At 41.0% G+C, this 15,999-nt stretch overlaps 2 protein-coding genes across 4 annotated transcripts in view; one reads left to right on the top strand and one right to left on the bottom strand.

Moving 5' to 3' along the window:
* Window positions 1–14: 14 nt before the first annotated feature.
* LOC126851290 (WD repeat-containing protein 61) lies at window positions 15–1,899 on the top strand. Its single transcript, XM_050595058.1, has 8 exons — window positions 15–306; window positions 391–500; window positions 578–747; window positions 819–1,057; window positions 1,122–1,215; window positions 1,293–1,386; window positions 1,482–1,653; window positions 1,761–1,899. The coding sequence occupies exons 1-8, from the start codon at window positions 304–306 to the stop codon at window positions 1,860–1,862; spliced, it is 984 nt and encodes a 327-aa protein (XP_050451015.1). The 5' UTR covers window positions 15–303; the 3' UTR covers window positions 1,863–1,899.
* LOC126851269 (uncharacterized) overlaps window positions 1,865–15,999 on the bottom strand; it is a 34,427-nt gene continuing 20,292 nt past the window's right edge. For all 3 annotated transcript variants that reach the window (XM_050595016.1, XM_050595017.1, XM_050595015.1), the window contains 8 exons: window positions 13,461–13,838; window positions 11,838–12,032; window positions 8,820–11,557; window positions 8,571–8,662; window positions 8,378–8,485; window positions 8,217–8,292; window positions 7,891–8,131; window positions 1,865–7,799 (listed from right to left, as the gene is read on the bottom strand). In XM_050595016.1, coding sequence (XP_050450973.1) covers window positions 3,516–7,799; window positions 7,891–8,131; window positions 8,217–8,292; window positions 8,378–8,485; window positions 8,571–8,662; window positions 8,820–11,557; window positions 11,838–12,032; window positions 13,461–13,838 — 8,112 coding nt within the window. In that variant the 3' untranslated portion in view covers window positions 1,865–3,515. The remainder of the gene's footprint in view (window positions 7,800–7,890; window positions 8,132–8,216; window positions 8,293–8,377; window positions 8,486–8,570; window positions 8,663–8,819; window positions 11,558–11,837; window positions 12,033–13,460; window positions 13,839–15,999) is intronic.

Raw genomic sequence — 15,999 nt, 5'->3', positions numbered from 1 at the left:
CACCTCTTATCTCTGCTTCTGCGTCTCGTGCAACTTTGTTGTTTGTGTGGCCGGCCTTTACTTTTAGCGATTCATACTAGATGCCGCGTATATAGTAATCAGGACAAATATATATTGCTTATATACAAAGGCAGTAAGGGATTTGGAGACATTTCTTGCTTAGCTCAACATTCAATATTAATACACATTTTATATATAAATATTATAAAAAGTTTGGATATACTAAATATGTACTAATGTTAAAGTGATCCGGAAAAAGTTCACACGCTGCATCCATTTTAATAAAAATTTATTTGCCTTAAGATGGTAAGAGTAGAGCTATTTTTCTTACTTATTATCTTTGCATTTATAGTTTCTCTTTTTTTCTGTATTTTGTTCTTTTTTTTCCAGCATTCTTTAACTCATAAAACAGAAAATGCACACGAGGACAGTATATGGACTTGTGCATGGGGTTGTCCAAAGAGAAAGAAGGACATTCAACCAGATAATGAAGATTCACGGTATAATTAAAGTGTTATCTTAATTTGTCTATTTGATGAAAGAACTATACTTTTTTAATTGTTATATTACTTGATAGAGATTCTATACGATCCAATGAAGATGAGATTGCAGAATATCTAGTAACAGGTTCTGTAGATGATGCAGTAAAAGTTTGGGAACTGAGAGACGGTGCTTTGAAGATAAAGCATAAGTTAAGTGGGCATTCCTTAGGAGTTGTATCTATAGCTGTCAGCTCGGATGGATCAAGTAAATGAATGAAATTATTATTTTAAAGTATATTAATTTTTAAATCTAAACTTTACTGTATAAATTTGTAGAATGTGCCTCTAGTTCCCTTGATTCAAGTTTGAAATTGTGGGACTTACAATCTGGAGACAAATTATCGAGTATTGAAGTTGGTCCAGTAGATATTTGGACTGTTGTCTTTTCTCCGGATGACAAATTTATTGTTTCTGGCAGTCACGCTGGTAAAATACATTTATATGGAACTGAAAGTGGTAAACAAGAACAAACTTTAGATACAAGAGGTGGAAAATTTACACTGAGTGTAGCTTATGTAAGTCATTTGAAAAATTTAAACTATATGTCATGTAACTTTTGTAAATGGAATTGCATTTCAGAGTCCTGATGGTAAATATATTGCAAGTGGTGCAATAGACGGGATTATTAATATCTTTGATGTTGCTTATGGAAAAGTTTTGCGAACATTAGAAGGTAGATACAAAAAATTCAAATATATTACAAAGATTATTATCAAAATGTTATTTTCTCATCCAATTTTTATTATTTAGGTCATGCAATGCCTATCAGGTCTCTGTGTTTCTCGCCAGATTCTCAGCTGCTCCTTACAGCATCTGATGATGGTCATATGAAGTTGTACGATGTGTAAGAAAATTAGAGATTTATAAATACATAATTATACTGACTTTATATTAAAATAAATTCATTAATAATATTTTATATTTGTTGTTTTTATTTAGCAAGGATGCAAATCTAGCAGGAACAATGTCTGGTCATGCTTCTTGGGTACTCGGCGTGTCTTTTTCACCAGATGGTCAGCAATTTGCATCAAGCAGTTCTGATCATACAGTCAAGATCTGGGAATTAGCGCAAAGACAGTGTTTGCATACATTCGATGAGCATAAAGATCAGGTATGTCCGCTAAACTTGAAATAATTTTCAGATATGTTTAATGTCAATTTTTTTAAGATTTTAATACAGATACAAATAATTTTTTTTTATGATATTTTTTTATATAGGTATGGGCAGTAAAATATAATCCACAACGAAATAACGTAATCGCGTCAGTATCTGAAGATAAATCCATTAATTTGTATGAATGTCCAATATATGATAAATAATATTGTAAGGATTAATAAATATTTTTTATTTGCGCTACATTGTTTATTCTTTTATAGTTGCAGACAATCGATGACATATCTCTTTAGAGTTTACGATAAAAAAGGGTATTTTTAGCTATTAATTTTATTGTACTGCAAGTAATGTACAAATTATAATGATATCTGGCAAATTTAAAGCGCAAAATATAATTAAAGTTGTTCTTAAAACTTAGAGTGGAAATAATGTTACAAAAAAATAATTACAATAATCTCGTAGTGTACAGACCAAATATGTTTTAAGAAACAACGCAAAGATACCCTGATATGGTTCCAAGTTGGCGGGGTTAAATCTAATTAACTCGAACTGGAACAGGGTAAAACTGTTTACATAAAAGAAATCTCTTAAAAATTAAATATATAATTCTAATTCACATGCCAAGTAATCTCTCTCCTTTCGATGAGAATTCGATAATAATACGATTCCCGCAGAAGGAAAATTGACACGATAAAGAAAATTAAGTAAATTAAAAGAAAAAAGAATATATCTTGCCTACGTCAGTCTCTGAATGAAAAATAAAACAATATTAAATAATAAAATTATAGTATATTTCGATTTCAGAGACTTGAGTAATTTCTCTCTAATTGCATATGTGTGATCTGTACACCTTTTAATGATATATTTACCTCCACAGAAGTAACAGTGTCAATTCAATAAACGTCACTCAGAAATGAAACGGATGTCCGCGATATACAATATAGTATGTGTGATGAAAATAGAATGTGTGTGTATATTACCTGTAGACTAGAAACTTAAGATAATGTTTATAAAATCTTTTGTCCCGTTATTATAATCCCAGTTTTAGCGAACTACTTTAGACCGCTCTACGTTCACACAGTCGATACAAACGATATTATCTCGTTATGATTAATCTTCGGTCGAAGATGCTCGAGCTTATTCCAGGTCTTCATCATCCTACTTATCAGTCTTTAAAAAGTAATTAAACTTTGCATCCGTTTGAAAGAGAAAGATGATACGAATCGGTTTATATGATAGAAACAAAATACAGATCGCCGGGTCTTCTTCCCCGCGAATGCGTCTTTTCTTATTCGCGTACAAAGATGTACAGCGATGTACCAGTGCATATGCTTTACGCATATTTTAAACATGTACTATTAAAACTTTCTACATTCTTCACTCACGTTTTTTTTTTTTTGATATATACAAAATTGAATAAATAACCGATCCAAGATCATCGCTAAGCACTATGGATTTTCGACTGTGATTCTCTTCTTTCAAATTCGGAATTATTCTATATTATCATGTATATATACAACAGATAAAATGGACACAGGAATGATCTTAAGATTTCCCGCTAATATTTCACACATTTTTGTCGGTATCGAAGAAATTGGCATTGCGATGCTTATGCATACAATATATCATGGATATTATTATACGTGACTATTTTATTATTTCGCGTAAAATGTCGAAGGATCTGTACGCGAGACAGCAAAAGAAAATGATTAAAATTATCTACTCATAATGCGTATCACATGTGACGAATGTGGGCGAACATATAGAAGCAAGCAAATGTACAATGACTAGCTTGGAACGAAGAGAGTCGATTATTACAGAACTTATACGCTTCGTTTTTGGGGATCGTCCCAGCTCCCCTATACCGTCGTCACTCTGGCGGATCCCGTGACTATTTCCGCGTGACAATCCGTCATCTCGAATTTACCCTGACCCTCGTCCGACCTAGGTTTGGCTGCTTGCGATGGAATGTCTGGCTTTGGATTATAGTTGAACGGCGGCACGATCGCCGAAGCCGGCGTCCGGACGCCGTTTTCCGCTGCTGTCGCCGGATCTACTCGGATGAAGGAGCCGAGCCTGGATATCCTCTTGGTGAGATCTGTTTCTGTTCCGAACTCAGCGCTCTGTTGCTTCCTCATGGTCACCAAGCTATCGCCCAGCTGCGTCGTCTCGCGCTTGTACGCCTCGGACGATTTCACCGGAATCTTGCAAGGTGCCTCGTTGGCGTTCATGCCCGTCAAGTCACAGGAATTTCTATACTTTGGGCCAGCAGGTCCGACTTGCATACCTAAGACTGGTGGTCTGGATCTGGACTTGTAGGGCGACGTCTCGACACTGCTACTGTCCTCCTGGGAGATCCCCTCGAACGTGGAACTGCGAAACAATTTGTACGCCGGCGGGTTATTGAATGTTGCAGCGGCGATGGGTGCAGCGTCCACCTCGGTGGTACTATTGGCTGGCCTTATCCATTGCCTGGTATCCGGTTTCTCGAAACGCTGCTTGTTCTTACTCTCTTCGACCTTTTTCCAGAGACTTGCAATTTTGCTTGTCGCCTCCTTTGCCAGCTTACGATTTTGCACGCTCGTTGACGAATTGGCGACTATACTGGAATTGCTGTTGGATCGTTGCCCGAGAGAATCAACCTTCCGGAAGGTCTTATCGTTCTGGGATGCGTTGAGAACTTTCGGTGGCGTAATTATCTTTCCAGTGGACATCTTTTTCGGCGCCATCAGCAGTCCTTTAGGCGGTTGCATCTTTTCGGAGCTATTGGCTGTCATTTTTGGCTGATACGCTTTCACGGAGATCTTGGATTTTCCTGTCGCCGGGTATATCTTTGACGAAGCGCCTTTAATCGGTTTGGCAATCTTTGTCTTTACCGGGGAACCGGACGCGGAATGCACCGTTGGCGCATTCTCCACCTCCGGTTCATCCTTTGTAAAGGTTCCTTGACGTTCCAATGGCTTGATCGGAACCTCAGGCAATTTACTATCGCTTTGATAATTCGATGAGGAGGCCGAAGGTGTACTATGACGCTTAGTGGATTTTGTGAAGGTCAATGAAGATCCCTTCTGAGGTACAGAGGCCCTCTTGGATACAGCTGCCAAGTTTCGCGTCTTTTTCTCCGCGTTCGCAACAGATGGAGTTTTCTTTGGACTCATGTTGATTTTCGGAAGATCTTTTGTAGTAGTCGTTGAACTATTGCTGTTCTGTCGCAAAGTGGTGACTCTAGTAGCTCTTACAATGGGCGAGGTATTGCTGCGACCTATGGGTATTCCGCTGATAAGGTTTGCTTGCTTCAACGGCGATGATTGCGGTGTCGGCTTTCGCGTTATTGGATTCGAATAAAGCGCCTTTCTTCGTCCTCGAATCGCTTTCGGGCTTTCCGGCTCAGATTTATCCGTCGCGTTGGAATCCACGCTCGGATCTCGACCCGGGATTCCCGGCTTAATTATTCGCGGCCTCTTCGTCTCTCTCGGTTCCTGTTCCTCGTCGGCGTAGTTGGACTCTTCATCACTGCCTAATTCATTCTGATCCGCTGAGCCCAGATCCTCGTGAGTGAGTGCGTACTCAGCTTCTGCTTCCTCATGGTTGATATTTATTGCAAGAGTTTGTGCGTTGTCAACGTGTTGAGTGCTCATCAGTTTCTTCGAAAGCCCGTTTACAAAGCGCATTCTTAGGTCGCGATCCACTTCGGAATTATGTGACGTCAAAGTAACGGTTTCGCAACGTAAAATATCATCTCCGTTAGCTTTATTCGATTCATTCAAATTGTTCAACACGATGGTGGCATTCTGCTCCAACATAGTTTGAATCTCCTCGTGAGCGTATCCTTGTGCGTTTATTTGCCCTTCTTCCGTCGCATTAGAGCTTGAAACAGGATTATGCTCGATCTCTTTAAATACGGTTTCCGAATCGTCCAACGTCCTTGTGCGATAACGCTCTTTATTCTCTTGGGAATCTCCGCGTTTTCTTCTCAACGCCCTGCACATGGGTAACTTTGTAAGCGTAGGAATCGAGGACTTGTTAGGAGATGTGGATTCTTGCTTTTCTCCAGAATTTCTAGCTGAAACTAACTCCTGTACTTCCTGTACTTCCTGAGTTTGAGTCAGATTTAAATCCGGGAAGGGATTTTCCAGCACCTGTGTCTGGAATCTCGCTCTATTTTCTTGCCTGCGTTGCTTTGGCGTTAGTTTCGAGAAGGGAGAGTACTTTTCACGTGGAATTTTATCACCCTCCTCATTGTTGCAAGTACTATCCTGTTTCTGGCGTTCTTCCTGTTCTTTCTTAACAATCTCCGCGGCGATGGTATACGTCTTATATCTCTCCTTTGTCAAGTTCCGTTTCTGCTTCGGGGTCAAGTGAGATTTTAGATGCGGCGGGCGCCGTTTCGGCGTTGATTCTGCCGAGCTACTAACACAATATTCGGATGAGATCGGAGTGACCGCTTCATCGGTGTCATTCTCTGCTTCGTCAATCACCTCCGCCACGATTGAATGCACTGCCTCGTCGGTGTGCAGCTCTGTTTCTATGCACAGAGTATCGCTACATAGGGTATCGGTAGTCGCTTCCATCGTGGACTCATCCATCTCGCTCACTTCATTAAATAGGGACGGCGGATTGATATTCTCCAGGCACTCACTCAGACTGTTGTTCGCGCTGCTTTGCATGCCCTCAGCGTAACGCATGCATGTCATGGATAATACGTTGGCGACCGGCTTTAGCATTTCGAATACCGCCGAGTCACTGCCGGTCAGACTGTGTGAATCCTGTTCCTTTGAGTCCGCGATCTCCGATGTGATGCTAGCCACGCTGAGCATACTGTTCTCCATATCGCCCACATCTGGCAATTCGTCCATCATGGACGGCGGCTTGACATTCTCCAGATGAGAGCTAGTACATTCGTTTAGCAAATTCTCCAGACTAGATGTATGACTCTGACTTTGGCCTAGCGCTCGTTTAGCCACTACGCCAAATGGCAGAGACTTTTTCCGTACATTGCGAGGATCGGCGGAATATCTCGTTGATACCGGTGGCAGAGATGTGGAATAACATCTGTCCCGATTGACAAAAGTTTCACTATTGTCAGCGGAGCCGGCATAGCTCGCGGTCAACGATAGCAAACTTCCCATCGAGGACGGCGGTTTGATTGCCTCGAGATCGATAGATGTCAAACTCGTCGTCTCGAGCTCGTTTTGATTGTTTGCCTCGGCATGCACGGCTTCCGCTAGTTTGATGGCTTCACGTTGAATAATCTTTGATTCTGTCATGCCGGTCTGTTCATTATTCTCGACTTGCATATTGTTTTCCAACACATTGGTTCGTTGATCTTCTTGTGCGTCACTGTTGAACGAAGCGACCAGCGGCGCGCTTATGCTGATGCTGGGGAAAGAAATGTCATTGGGAGAATCCTCGTTCCATGTGTCGCATGTCAAACTCTGTTTCATTGTGCTGGAATCTCGTTCGCGTATGGCTTCAGTTTGTTGAACTAACGTTGCCGTTAATCGATCCAACGAAGCAATCATAGCGTCGGGATCTCTTTGTCGTCTATACGTCTCTTCTTTTATATGCTTCTCTGCGCTTTCGCGATGTAAAACGTCCGAGGTCCTCACAATTTCGAATGGTGCCTCCGGTTTTTCACTCGCATTGCCGTCAATCTCGGATAGCTCTTCGGAAATATTATTTCTTTCTTTTATAAAGTCTATTTGTTCATTATATAACTCTAACTGCGTTTTAACGTAGTCTGCATTGCTTTGGTTGATCGTAATGTTGCTTTCGGATTTTATATTGGATTGGATACACAGTTCCAGAAGAGCGTGTTCGGATTGCTCGACAGAATCAATTGATTCACTACTTTCGGAATCTTTTGTAAATGATTGCTTCATTGATGGAATGTCCGTTGAAATCTGATCATCGGTTGTTGCCTCGTCCACTCGTATAATGGATTCTTTTTTAACTGTATCGCATTCATCATTTACGGTAAAGTTATCGAATACATTCTTATTTAAGAACATGTCAGGTTTCTGTAATACAGTTATCACTGAGAAATTATTATCAAGATTATCATTTTTTACTGCTGTCATGGTTGAAATATTATTTGATTCCTCGATATTATGCATGTATTCGTTATTTATATTTGTCATCACCTAGAAAAAAAGAGATATTACAATTTAGAATATAATTAAAATAAAAAACAATATAAAAAATTTTAATAGCAGAAAGTCTGAAAAATCTTACTGTAGCTGCTTCCAATTGAACGCTTTTTTCATTATTATCCTTCTTGTTTTTCTCTGATAAATCACTTTCAGCTGTAGTTCCATGAGACTCCGCATAATTTATATTAAATAACGAACTGTTAGATTCTACAGATCCATTACATTCGACTTGATCAAGAGCGAGACTAGTTTGATATCGAGTCAGATTATTTTCCGATCGAGGAAGTTTTTCGAGATTATTTCCTATGAAGGAATGCCTATGCCTAAAAAAGTATATCAAATTTACCAAATAATAATATAATTACTAATATTTTTTAATAATCTCATTAATATTTTATAATTTTTTACCTGTTATTTTGCATTCCAATATTAATACAAGCGGCTAATAGATCCTCATCATCCTCGTCTCCATCACTGATTTGATCTGGATATATTCGGAAAGATGTTTCATGTTTATTGTGAATCATCACATATTATTTTTTTCAGTTTCGCAAGGTTAGATTACTTACATCCCGAGTCGTTATTAGAAGTCTTTAAACCGGTATTATTACTGGATGAGAATTCAATGTCACTTGACGGTAGATCTTTATTTATTTTGCAATCATTTGATTTAGAGTCTGTAAATTTATATTGTTTATAAAAAAAAATTATCTAAATTAAAGAAAAATATTTAGAAAATACACTCTAAATATTTTAATTTACCTAAACTAGTAATCCTAGAGCTGGATTCTGCATCGTGATCATCATTAAATTCAGAGCTGCCTAATACCATCGAAATCGGCGTCGTTCTTACACTACGCAAATGTTAACGCAAAGAATGATTATTAACAAAAATTCTAATTTGATATGTATATAATAATCCAAATAGAATTATTCAAATATATTTACACACATATTCAACACAAATATGAAATGTAATGAATAATTATTTAGAAATTAATATAAGTATACCTTGAATGATTTTGGATGGATGCGTCTTCTTGAACCGCCTTGAGCTGCTTGCCCAAATCTTCCTTAAGGTACGGTAACGAATGATTTGCGCGCTCATCGTCCGTAAGATGCGTCGCGCCTCGCAAATTCAATTGCGTTTCTGATTCGGCGAAGTCATTCAATTTCGGCACGTCCGTCAAGGACAACGCTTTGCATTCACTGTGGTCCTCAGTGGGCCTCACCTTATATCGCTCTGGTAACTTTTTCGACGAGTTCCTTATACGACTATCGTCTTGCAGATCAGAAGCGGAAGTGGCCCTGGATGAGTTCAAGGACGTCTCACGCGGCGTTCCCTCCGTGTAATAAGTTCTAACTGTGTCCTCGTGTAGAAGTCCCTGATCGTTGGCCGAAAAGAAACCGGAATGTTGCTTCTCGTCGTCTATAGTTTGCTCGCCATAGCGCAGACTGTAATCGGTCGGCTGATCCAAGTCCGTTTCGGCGTAATCGCCGAACAAATTACCGTCTGAATCGATTGTAGGCGATATCGCTTTCTGAATGCTGTTCAGAGTATCATGACGCAACAAAGCTTTCTCCGCATAGACATTGCTGAAATTTGCGTTTTCCTTCATGGGAGAAATATCACGCAAATAAGAGACCGGCTTCGAGCTATCAACAACCGCTTTCGCGGTTGTTCGTCTATAATCCGACTTAGCGCACACGGTTGCTTCGGCTTCTTCGGAAACGCTGGACTGGCTGCCGGCCTTGGACGAAGATGACGCGCTCTGATCGATCAGAGACATGTTATTCTCAATGGAAGAGTGTAATGAGGTCTGAGATGGTTCTTGATTGGGCGCTGTAGCCCATGATATAGTAGAATTTGTGCATCTCAGCTCGTTCATGTCGAAGCCGTCGGATGGTCTCAGTCGTTCAGGTATAGCATTCTTGTAACGCAAAGTATATTTCCTCTCGGAAGAAGTGGCCTTCGTGTTAGTGTCGCTACATGCGCTGTCAAATCCAACTGCGGAATGAAGCGACGAAGATTGTTGTTTGATCTGCGAATCGGTAGGCGATGCGCCATTCAGAACATGACGATTTACTCTCTCGAACATGGTGTCAGAGTGCGTGCTTGTCACTGAACGCATGGAATCTCTACTTTCACTCCTAGCTACTCCGTTACATTTGGCGGTAGATGTGCTGGGCTGACTGTGCAACTGGTAAGTGCGCAGACCGTGAGTATTGATACCGAGAAAACTGTGATCTAGCTTAAACGTGAACTTATCGTCCTTGTTAATCGGCGAAGTACTCGGCTCAATGTTATCACAAGTCTCGGCCAAATTTTGATCAATTTCTTGCTCTAGAGCCCGTTGTCTGCGAGCAGCCAGACTCGGTAGGGTCGATAATCCGAGTCCCCGTGCCGTGGAATCCAAATGAACGAGATTATTGCAACCGGGTCTGGCGCTCAACAAATTCTTCAAGGCTGCGCTGGAACCCATCGAAATCATCTTGTGCTTGGAATGAACGAGACTGCGCAACATCGGCACAGCTCCCAGGTCCCAAAGGAGACGCTGATCTTGAGGACACCTCGCAGACAGATTCCAAAGTGCTCCGCAGGCGTTGCTGACCACGGTGAGACTGGGTGATCTCAACTGCTGCAGAAGAACTTGTAGGCAGCCTCTCTCCCTCACGATGGCTCGATAGTCTTCTCGCACCGCAACGTGACTCGACACGTTTCTAAGAATACCGCCAGCGTTCTCGACTATCGCAAGCGTTTTGGATGGCGCCTTGTAACTCAGCATATCGACAAGGAAAGCCAGTGCGCCATCCACGGCGCAGATATCCACTTTATTTGTGCTGCAGTGAGCTGACAGATTCCACAAAGCAGATAGTATAGATTTTAGAGTGGATTCTTTGCGACCTTCCATGGCGGCTTTCATCAGACCTGTCACCGCTCCTACTTCTCTCAGAGTCTGCTTGCTACTACTGTCGGCACGCCAGGACAAATTTCTTAGAACGCTCGCGGTCACCTGTCTAAGATCGTCGCTGGGACTTTTTAATTGTGAGACCAAAGCCTTCATAAATTCCTTAAAGGAGCAGAGTAGCGCCTTGTTGTTGCCATCGCCAAAAGTCAGGTTGGTCAACGCCATTCCCGCGTATCGTCGCAATGTAATGCAATTTTGGTCGTCACTCTCGCTGCCGTGCGCCAGATGATCCATCTCGATGAGTTCCGCGACCGCGTGAAGACCACCCAATTGACACATAGCATGACGATGAGCCTCATCAAAGGACAGCTTCATGAGCGCGGCTATCGTTGCCGCGGGATGTCCTCTCTCGAGATCATCCGCAGGCTGGCCCCTTTCTAGGGACATCCTCAGATTCTGGCAATAATCGCGCAGCTGTTCGAGAAACCGGAGCACCCGCGCTTCCCGACGACCGGCTCTCTCGTCGCTCTTAGCGTGCACCACATTGTGCAACGCTTGCATAGCCCTGTCCCGAGTGTCTGGATCTTGTCTTGGCGCGTGAATCAGTTGCACGAGCAACGGCAGGCATCCGGATTGTCTCATCACCAAGCAACTATCTAGAGAGGTGCTCATAGAAAGCAGAGTGGTGCTCATATCGTCCCGACCGTTCTTCTCTAGCATGCCCAACAGGTTGTATACCACGTCTACCTTGGCGCCCAGTCGCCGATGGCCTTGCAACTCCGCGGAATGACTCTCGAGACCCGCAGAATTCGATGAAAAACTCATCACGCTGGCCACATCCTGCTCATGGATACATATTTCACGTTGCGTTTACACTTTCTTAGATAACAATACAATCTAATTAATCATATCTAATTAAAGTTTTTTGTGGCATCTCTCATACGGCAGTTCTTTATACCTTTTGGGATCTATATACAGGATGTTTGAGAACCATCGACTTCTGTCCTAATCACGTCAGAACGCTGGAGTGATCGAGGACATGCGATGGTTTCTGGACACCCTGTATATGCGAGAGATGGAATAACGCAACACAATACACCGTTATAATCGTTCAACTTACATTGTGCGCAGCGAGTGATGTGCTCTGCTGGGCCGGAAAGCCAATCTGCTGATTAGCCCATACGTCTCTTCTGATGGGCCAAGTTCCGCGATACGAAGACGGTAGCCTGTGACCGGGCAGCGAAGTGCTACCCTGCTTAGTTTCCTCCTCGCTACTGCCATCCTCGTTATAACGTTTACTTCTCCTCAAGTAAAACTGTAACGAGAAAAATTTCCTCCTTGATTTGCGCGTCTTCATGTCGATAATACAATAAATTTCTCGCGATTTCATCGACAAATATTTTCTTAACAAATATCATTTATTAATCCTGAAGATAACAGTTGTCATCTTCAGAATCAATAAATGATATTCGTTTTGCCTAGTCATCTTACCCGCTAATCGATTCCGAGTGATAAGTCTTTTGAAAACGTTTAGCGATGCATATGTATATGAGAGAAGCATCCTTTGCTGCTTTAAAACAAATATATGGTTTTATTTATCGGTATCGTTAACTTCGCTCGAACAATTAACGTTCGAACAAGTTTTACATCTGTAAAAAGCATCAATTCCCTCTGTGTCGAGTAGCGTATACAAGAGGAACGTGCCGTGCATCGTGCTTGGAGCTTGAAATTTTCAACACGTGCGCAAGTGCGGATGAATAGGGATCCTCGGAGCGATGCCGCACAGCGGAGGGTGACGACTTAAGGGGCAGACCCAAGCGAAAGAGAAAGGACAGAGCGATAGGCTCGGGAAGGGAAGAAGAGAGGAAATGCATGTATACGTGCGGGAGAACGAGGGAGACGGGAATGGCAGGACAGAGAGAGAGAGAGAGAGAGAGAGAGAGAGAGAGAGAGAGAAAGAGACAGTGAGAGACAGAGACGAAAGGTGAGGGCTCCGTAAAATCAATACGGGATACGTTAGTGAAGGTGTATATACTCGTGCGCGCCACAAGGCAATTCGTGTATTAAGGCAGTGGTTTTCAACCTTTGCCCCTTTCACAGGAATAAACTCGTAACAAAATGATCTCGAGATGAATTACAATCCGTATCTAACGTAAGCGCGAAATTCCTGTGAAATTATATTCTGAAGCGTAATTTGTGTCTATACAAAATACATATACGAGAGAAGAATTCATAATTACAAAATCCTTGTCAGATTGACAACTAATAATAATACTAATAATATTTTTTACTACTTTTTTGCTACGCTTCTCTCGTCTTATTTTGAAAACGTTTTTACGTTCGCCAATTTTAATTACGTTATGTAATTTTAATTGATACACATTTCACATTAAACTCTTTTAAAATTGATACGTCGCTCCAACAATGTAAATAGAACGACATGCGTCGATATTAATATTGACGCAAACAAACAATATAACACATAAACCACCTAGACAATCAAAATTGATCCGCAACAAACACTAGCATCGAATCGCATCGCACACGTAAAGTGATGAGTTTCAACCTCAAGGAACACGTAATCTCTACCGGCAGATCAAAGTTCACGCGATCTATGTAGTATGAGTATAAATCCGCCTGAAATATATCTTTCGCTCTGTCACACATCAGCAAAACAAATTTTCCCAAGATCCAGATACGGCGAAATTAACCGGAAGAGAGAGAGAGAAAAAAAAAATGCTACCTCGGGACTCGGTGTCGATGAGCGTCGCTCGTCCTCCTCCTTGGTTTCTGGCTCCATAGCATCTTCCTTGCTGGTCTCAGCAATGAGAGGAGGACCCGGGTAGATCCGCGGCTGCCTCGGCGCGACAGCATCGACGGCTCCCTTCTTCGTAGCGACGCATTTCTGCGTGACGGCGACGGGGTTGTAGGACGCTGCTGCTGCGACGGCGACGCCGTCAGCGACCGACTCCAGCCTGCGCGATATCAGGGGCGGCGGCGACTGCCGTCTCTGGACACCCCAAGCGCTGGCGACGCCTTCCACCCCGACGCTCGCCGCCGAACCGCACGGCACGCGGCCCTCCGTCGCGCGCAATCGGTCTCGTCGGGTATCCGCGCTCTCCTGCAAAGAGAGAAAAAAAAAAAGGAAAATGATGATGCACCACGTTAGTCGTGGAAGTGAAAATCGTGCCGAGCGAGAATAATGAGCTTGTAAGAGCTCGTCCGAAGGACTTCATTGCGGATGAACTCAGAAAATTCAAAAAAGTTCGTAAATATGTAAAGTAGCTCGGCGCTCTGTTCCGATAGACATCAGTATCCTGAGAGGAGAGAAAAAAAGAAGCGTACGGAATTGAGAAGCGTATCGTAAGAAAATAATAAGTTCGTAATAGTGGAAGATTTCTCTTTGGATAGATTCTTATGACATTCAAAATTAATTTGAAAATTGGAATGAAATATATAAATGATTAAAGTCTTCCGATAAATATCTTTTTTCTGAAAAAAAAAAAAAAAAAATAAATAAATTTGTGACTACATTTTAATACATAAATTAAAAAAAAGAGAAAGATTTATACGATGCTTATTTACCGATTTAATTTATAAATAATGTCAATCTGATTTTTCCTTAACGAAACAATTGACTAATAAGCTTACAGTTGATATGAAAAAAGATTAATCCACTGCGTATACAAATCTGCATTATTTCTTGCCACTATTCGATTGGCAAACATGTGGGTAGAAATGAAAGAAGATTAGTAAGATTGATTATCATATTTAAAGCCGTTAGGCGCGATGGAATCAAATGCATCCGGTGTAATTAGGTGACTTGATCTCGACAGATTTATTCGCGGATAAAATTGTTTGATTCAACGCCGTTTCTGATTGGTTCGTGTCACTTGCACCAAAGATGTAATATTCTCTTTATATGTTAGTGAAAGCGTATAATGATAATGAGAGTCATTATTTACGAGTATGAAAATACATATAAAAGCGCTAAAGTGTGTATTTAAAATACGTCACTTGAAAACTTTAAAGAGAATTATAATGTGTAATTCTTATTGTTAGAAACGACATTCATATAAATATGAAATCGAGAAATGACGATGATCTGCGATACATGTATCAATTAGAATTGCAATTAGAATTGCAATCGCGCTGTGTTCACTACACCGTTAATTAGCGCGCTACTTGCAGTATGATTGCTCGCGCAATTATTTATGCGCATCGCAGTCGTATATTTCATGCCAATTTCTACAAGTGTTTCAAATGTAGAGAAACCTTGGATTCACACATGGAAAAATATAATTGTAAAAAAAAAAAAAAAAAACGCAAAATATGAATGACGTAAATACGAGCGATCTTTAACGTTCAAATATGCGTGTTAATATCAATGACATCAGAAAATTATTGAAAAATTAGTTGTTTTTTAGGTTGCATGTATTTTACACGCGATATATTGTATTACAGAAGTAATAAAAACTAGACCCTGATCAGAGATAATATCAATAGCGAAACTTAAGATTACTGATAATATATCATGTCCTAGCACGTCTATTATCTACATCTACAACGAAGAGCAATGAGATTTTAGCTTGTTATCTAGACCAGAATAGACTGATAATGCAATGCCTATTCATCTAATGGTTTCCAACCTCCTATGAAAGCTAAATGTATAATGTGAAAATGAAAATTTGTATCTCCTTTTGCGTGAGTGATTAAGAGCACGTTGAACTTTACGAATAAGCAAAAGCGCGTCTCTCCATTGTTATTCGCAACAAATACTTTCACTGTTTTCTCCAACATTCAGATAAAATCGCATGCAATTTTCCGAAATGGCAGGTAGATTTGAAATAGGTAAAGATTGATGAGATTATCAATATAGCGGTTAGGAGCTGAATTTGATAAATCTACGTATAAATCTACGAGATGAATTTGATAAATCTATGTATGTAGCTCTTGACAGTTGTCCGTCTGTCAAACTTGCCACACGTGATACTTGGCATTACACGATAGATCTTACTCTGAGACGAATCAGATGCGCTTGGATCGAACGACCTGCTTAATCGCAAAGACGGAAACTTAATAAGACAAGATAGGAATCCATTTAGCTTTCACCGCGACATCATCCGTTTCCTTTCTCCCGCGAGCTCATTAACCGACGACCGTAAACTTTGCGATTGGAAAGATATCATCTTTATGTAAATAAAAATTCGCGCGGCATCCATGACAGTCGCGAGGCGTGTCCGCGAGATTGACAGATAACGAAATAAACCGGCTTATCATTG

The sequence above is a fragment of the Cataglyphis hispanica genome, chromosome 8 (assembly GCF_021464435.1).
Source record: "Cataglyphis hispanica isolate Lineage 1 chromosome 8, ULB_Chis1_1.0, whole genome shotgun sequence".
Lineage (NCBI taxonomy): Eukaryota > Metazoa > Arthropoda > Insecta > Hymenoptera > Formicidae > Cataglyphis > Cataglyphis hispanica.
Note: the sequence above shows the minus strand (reverse complement) of the source record. Positions and strands in the feature narration are given on the sequence as shown.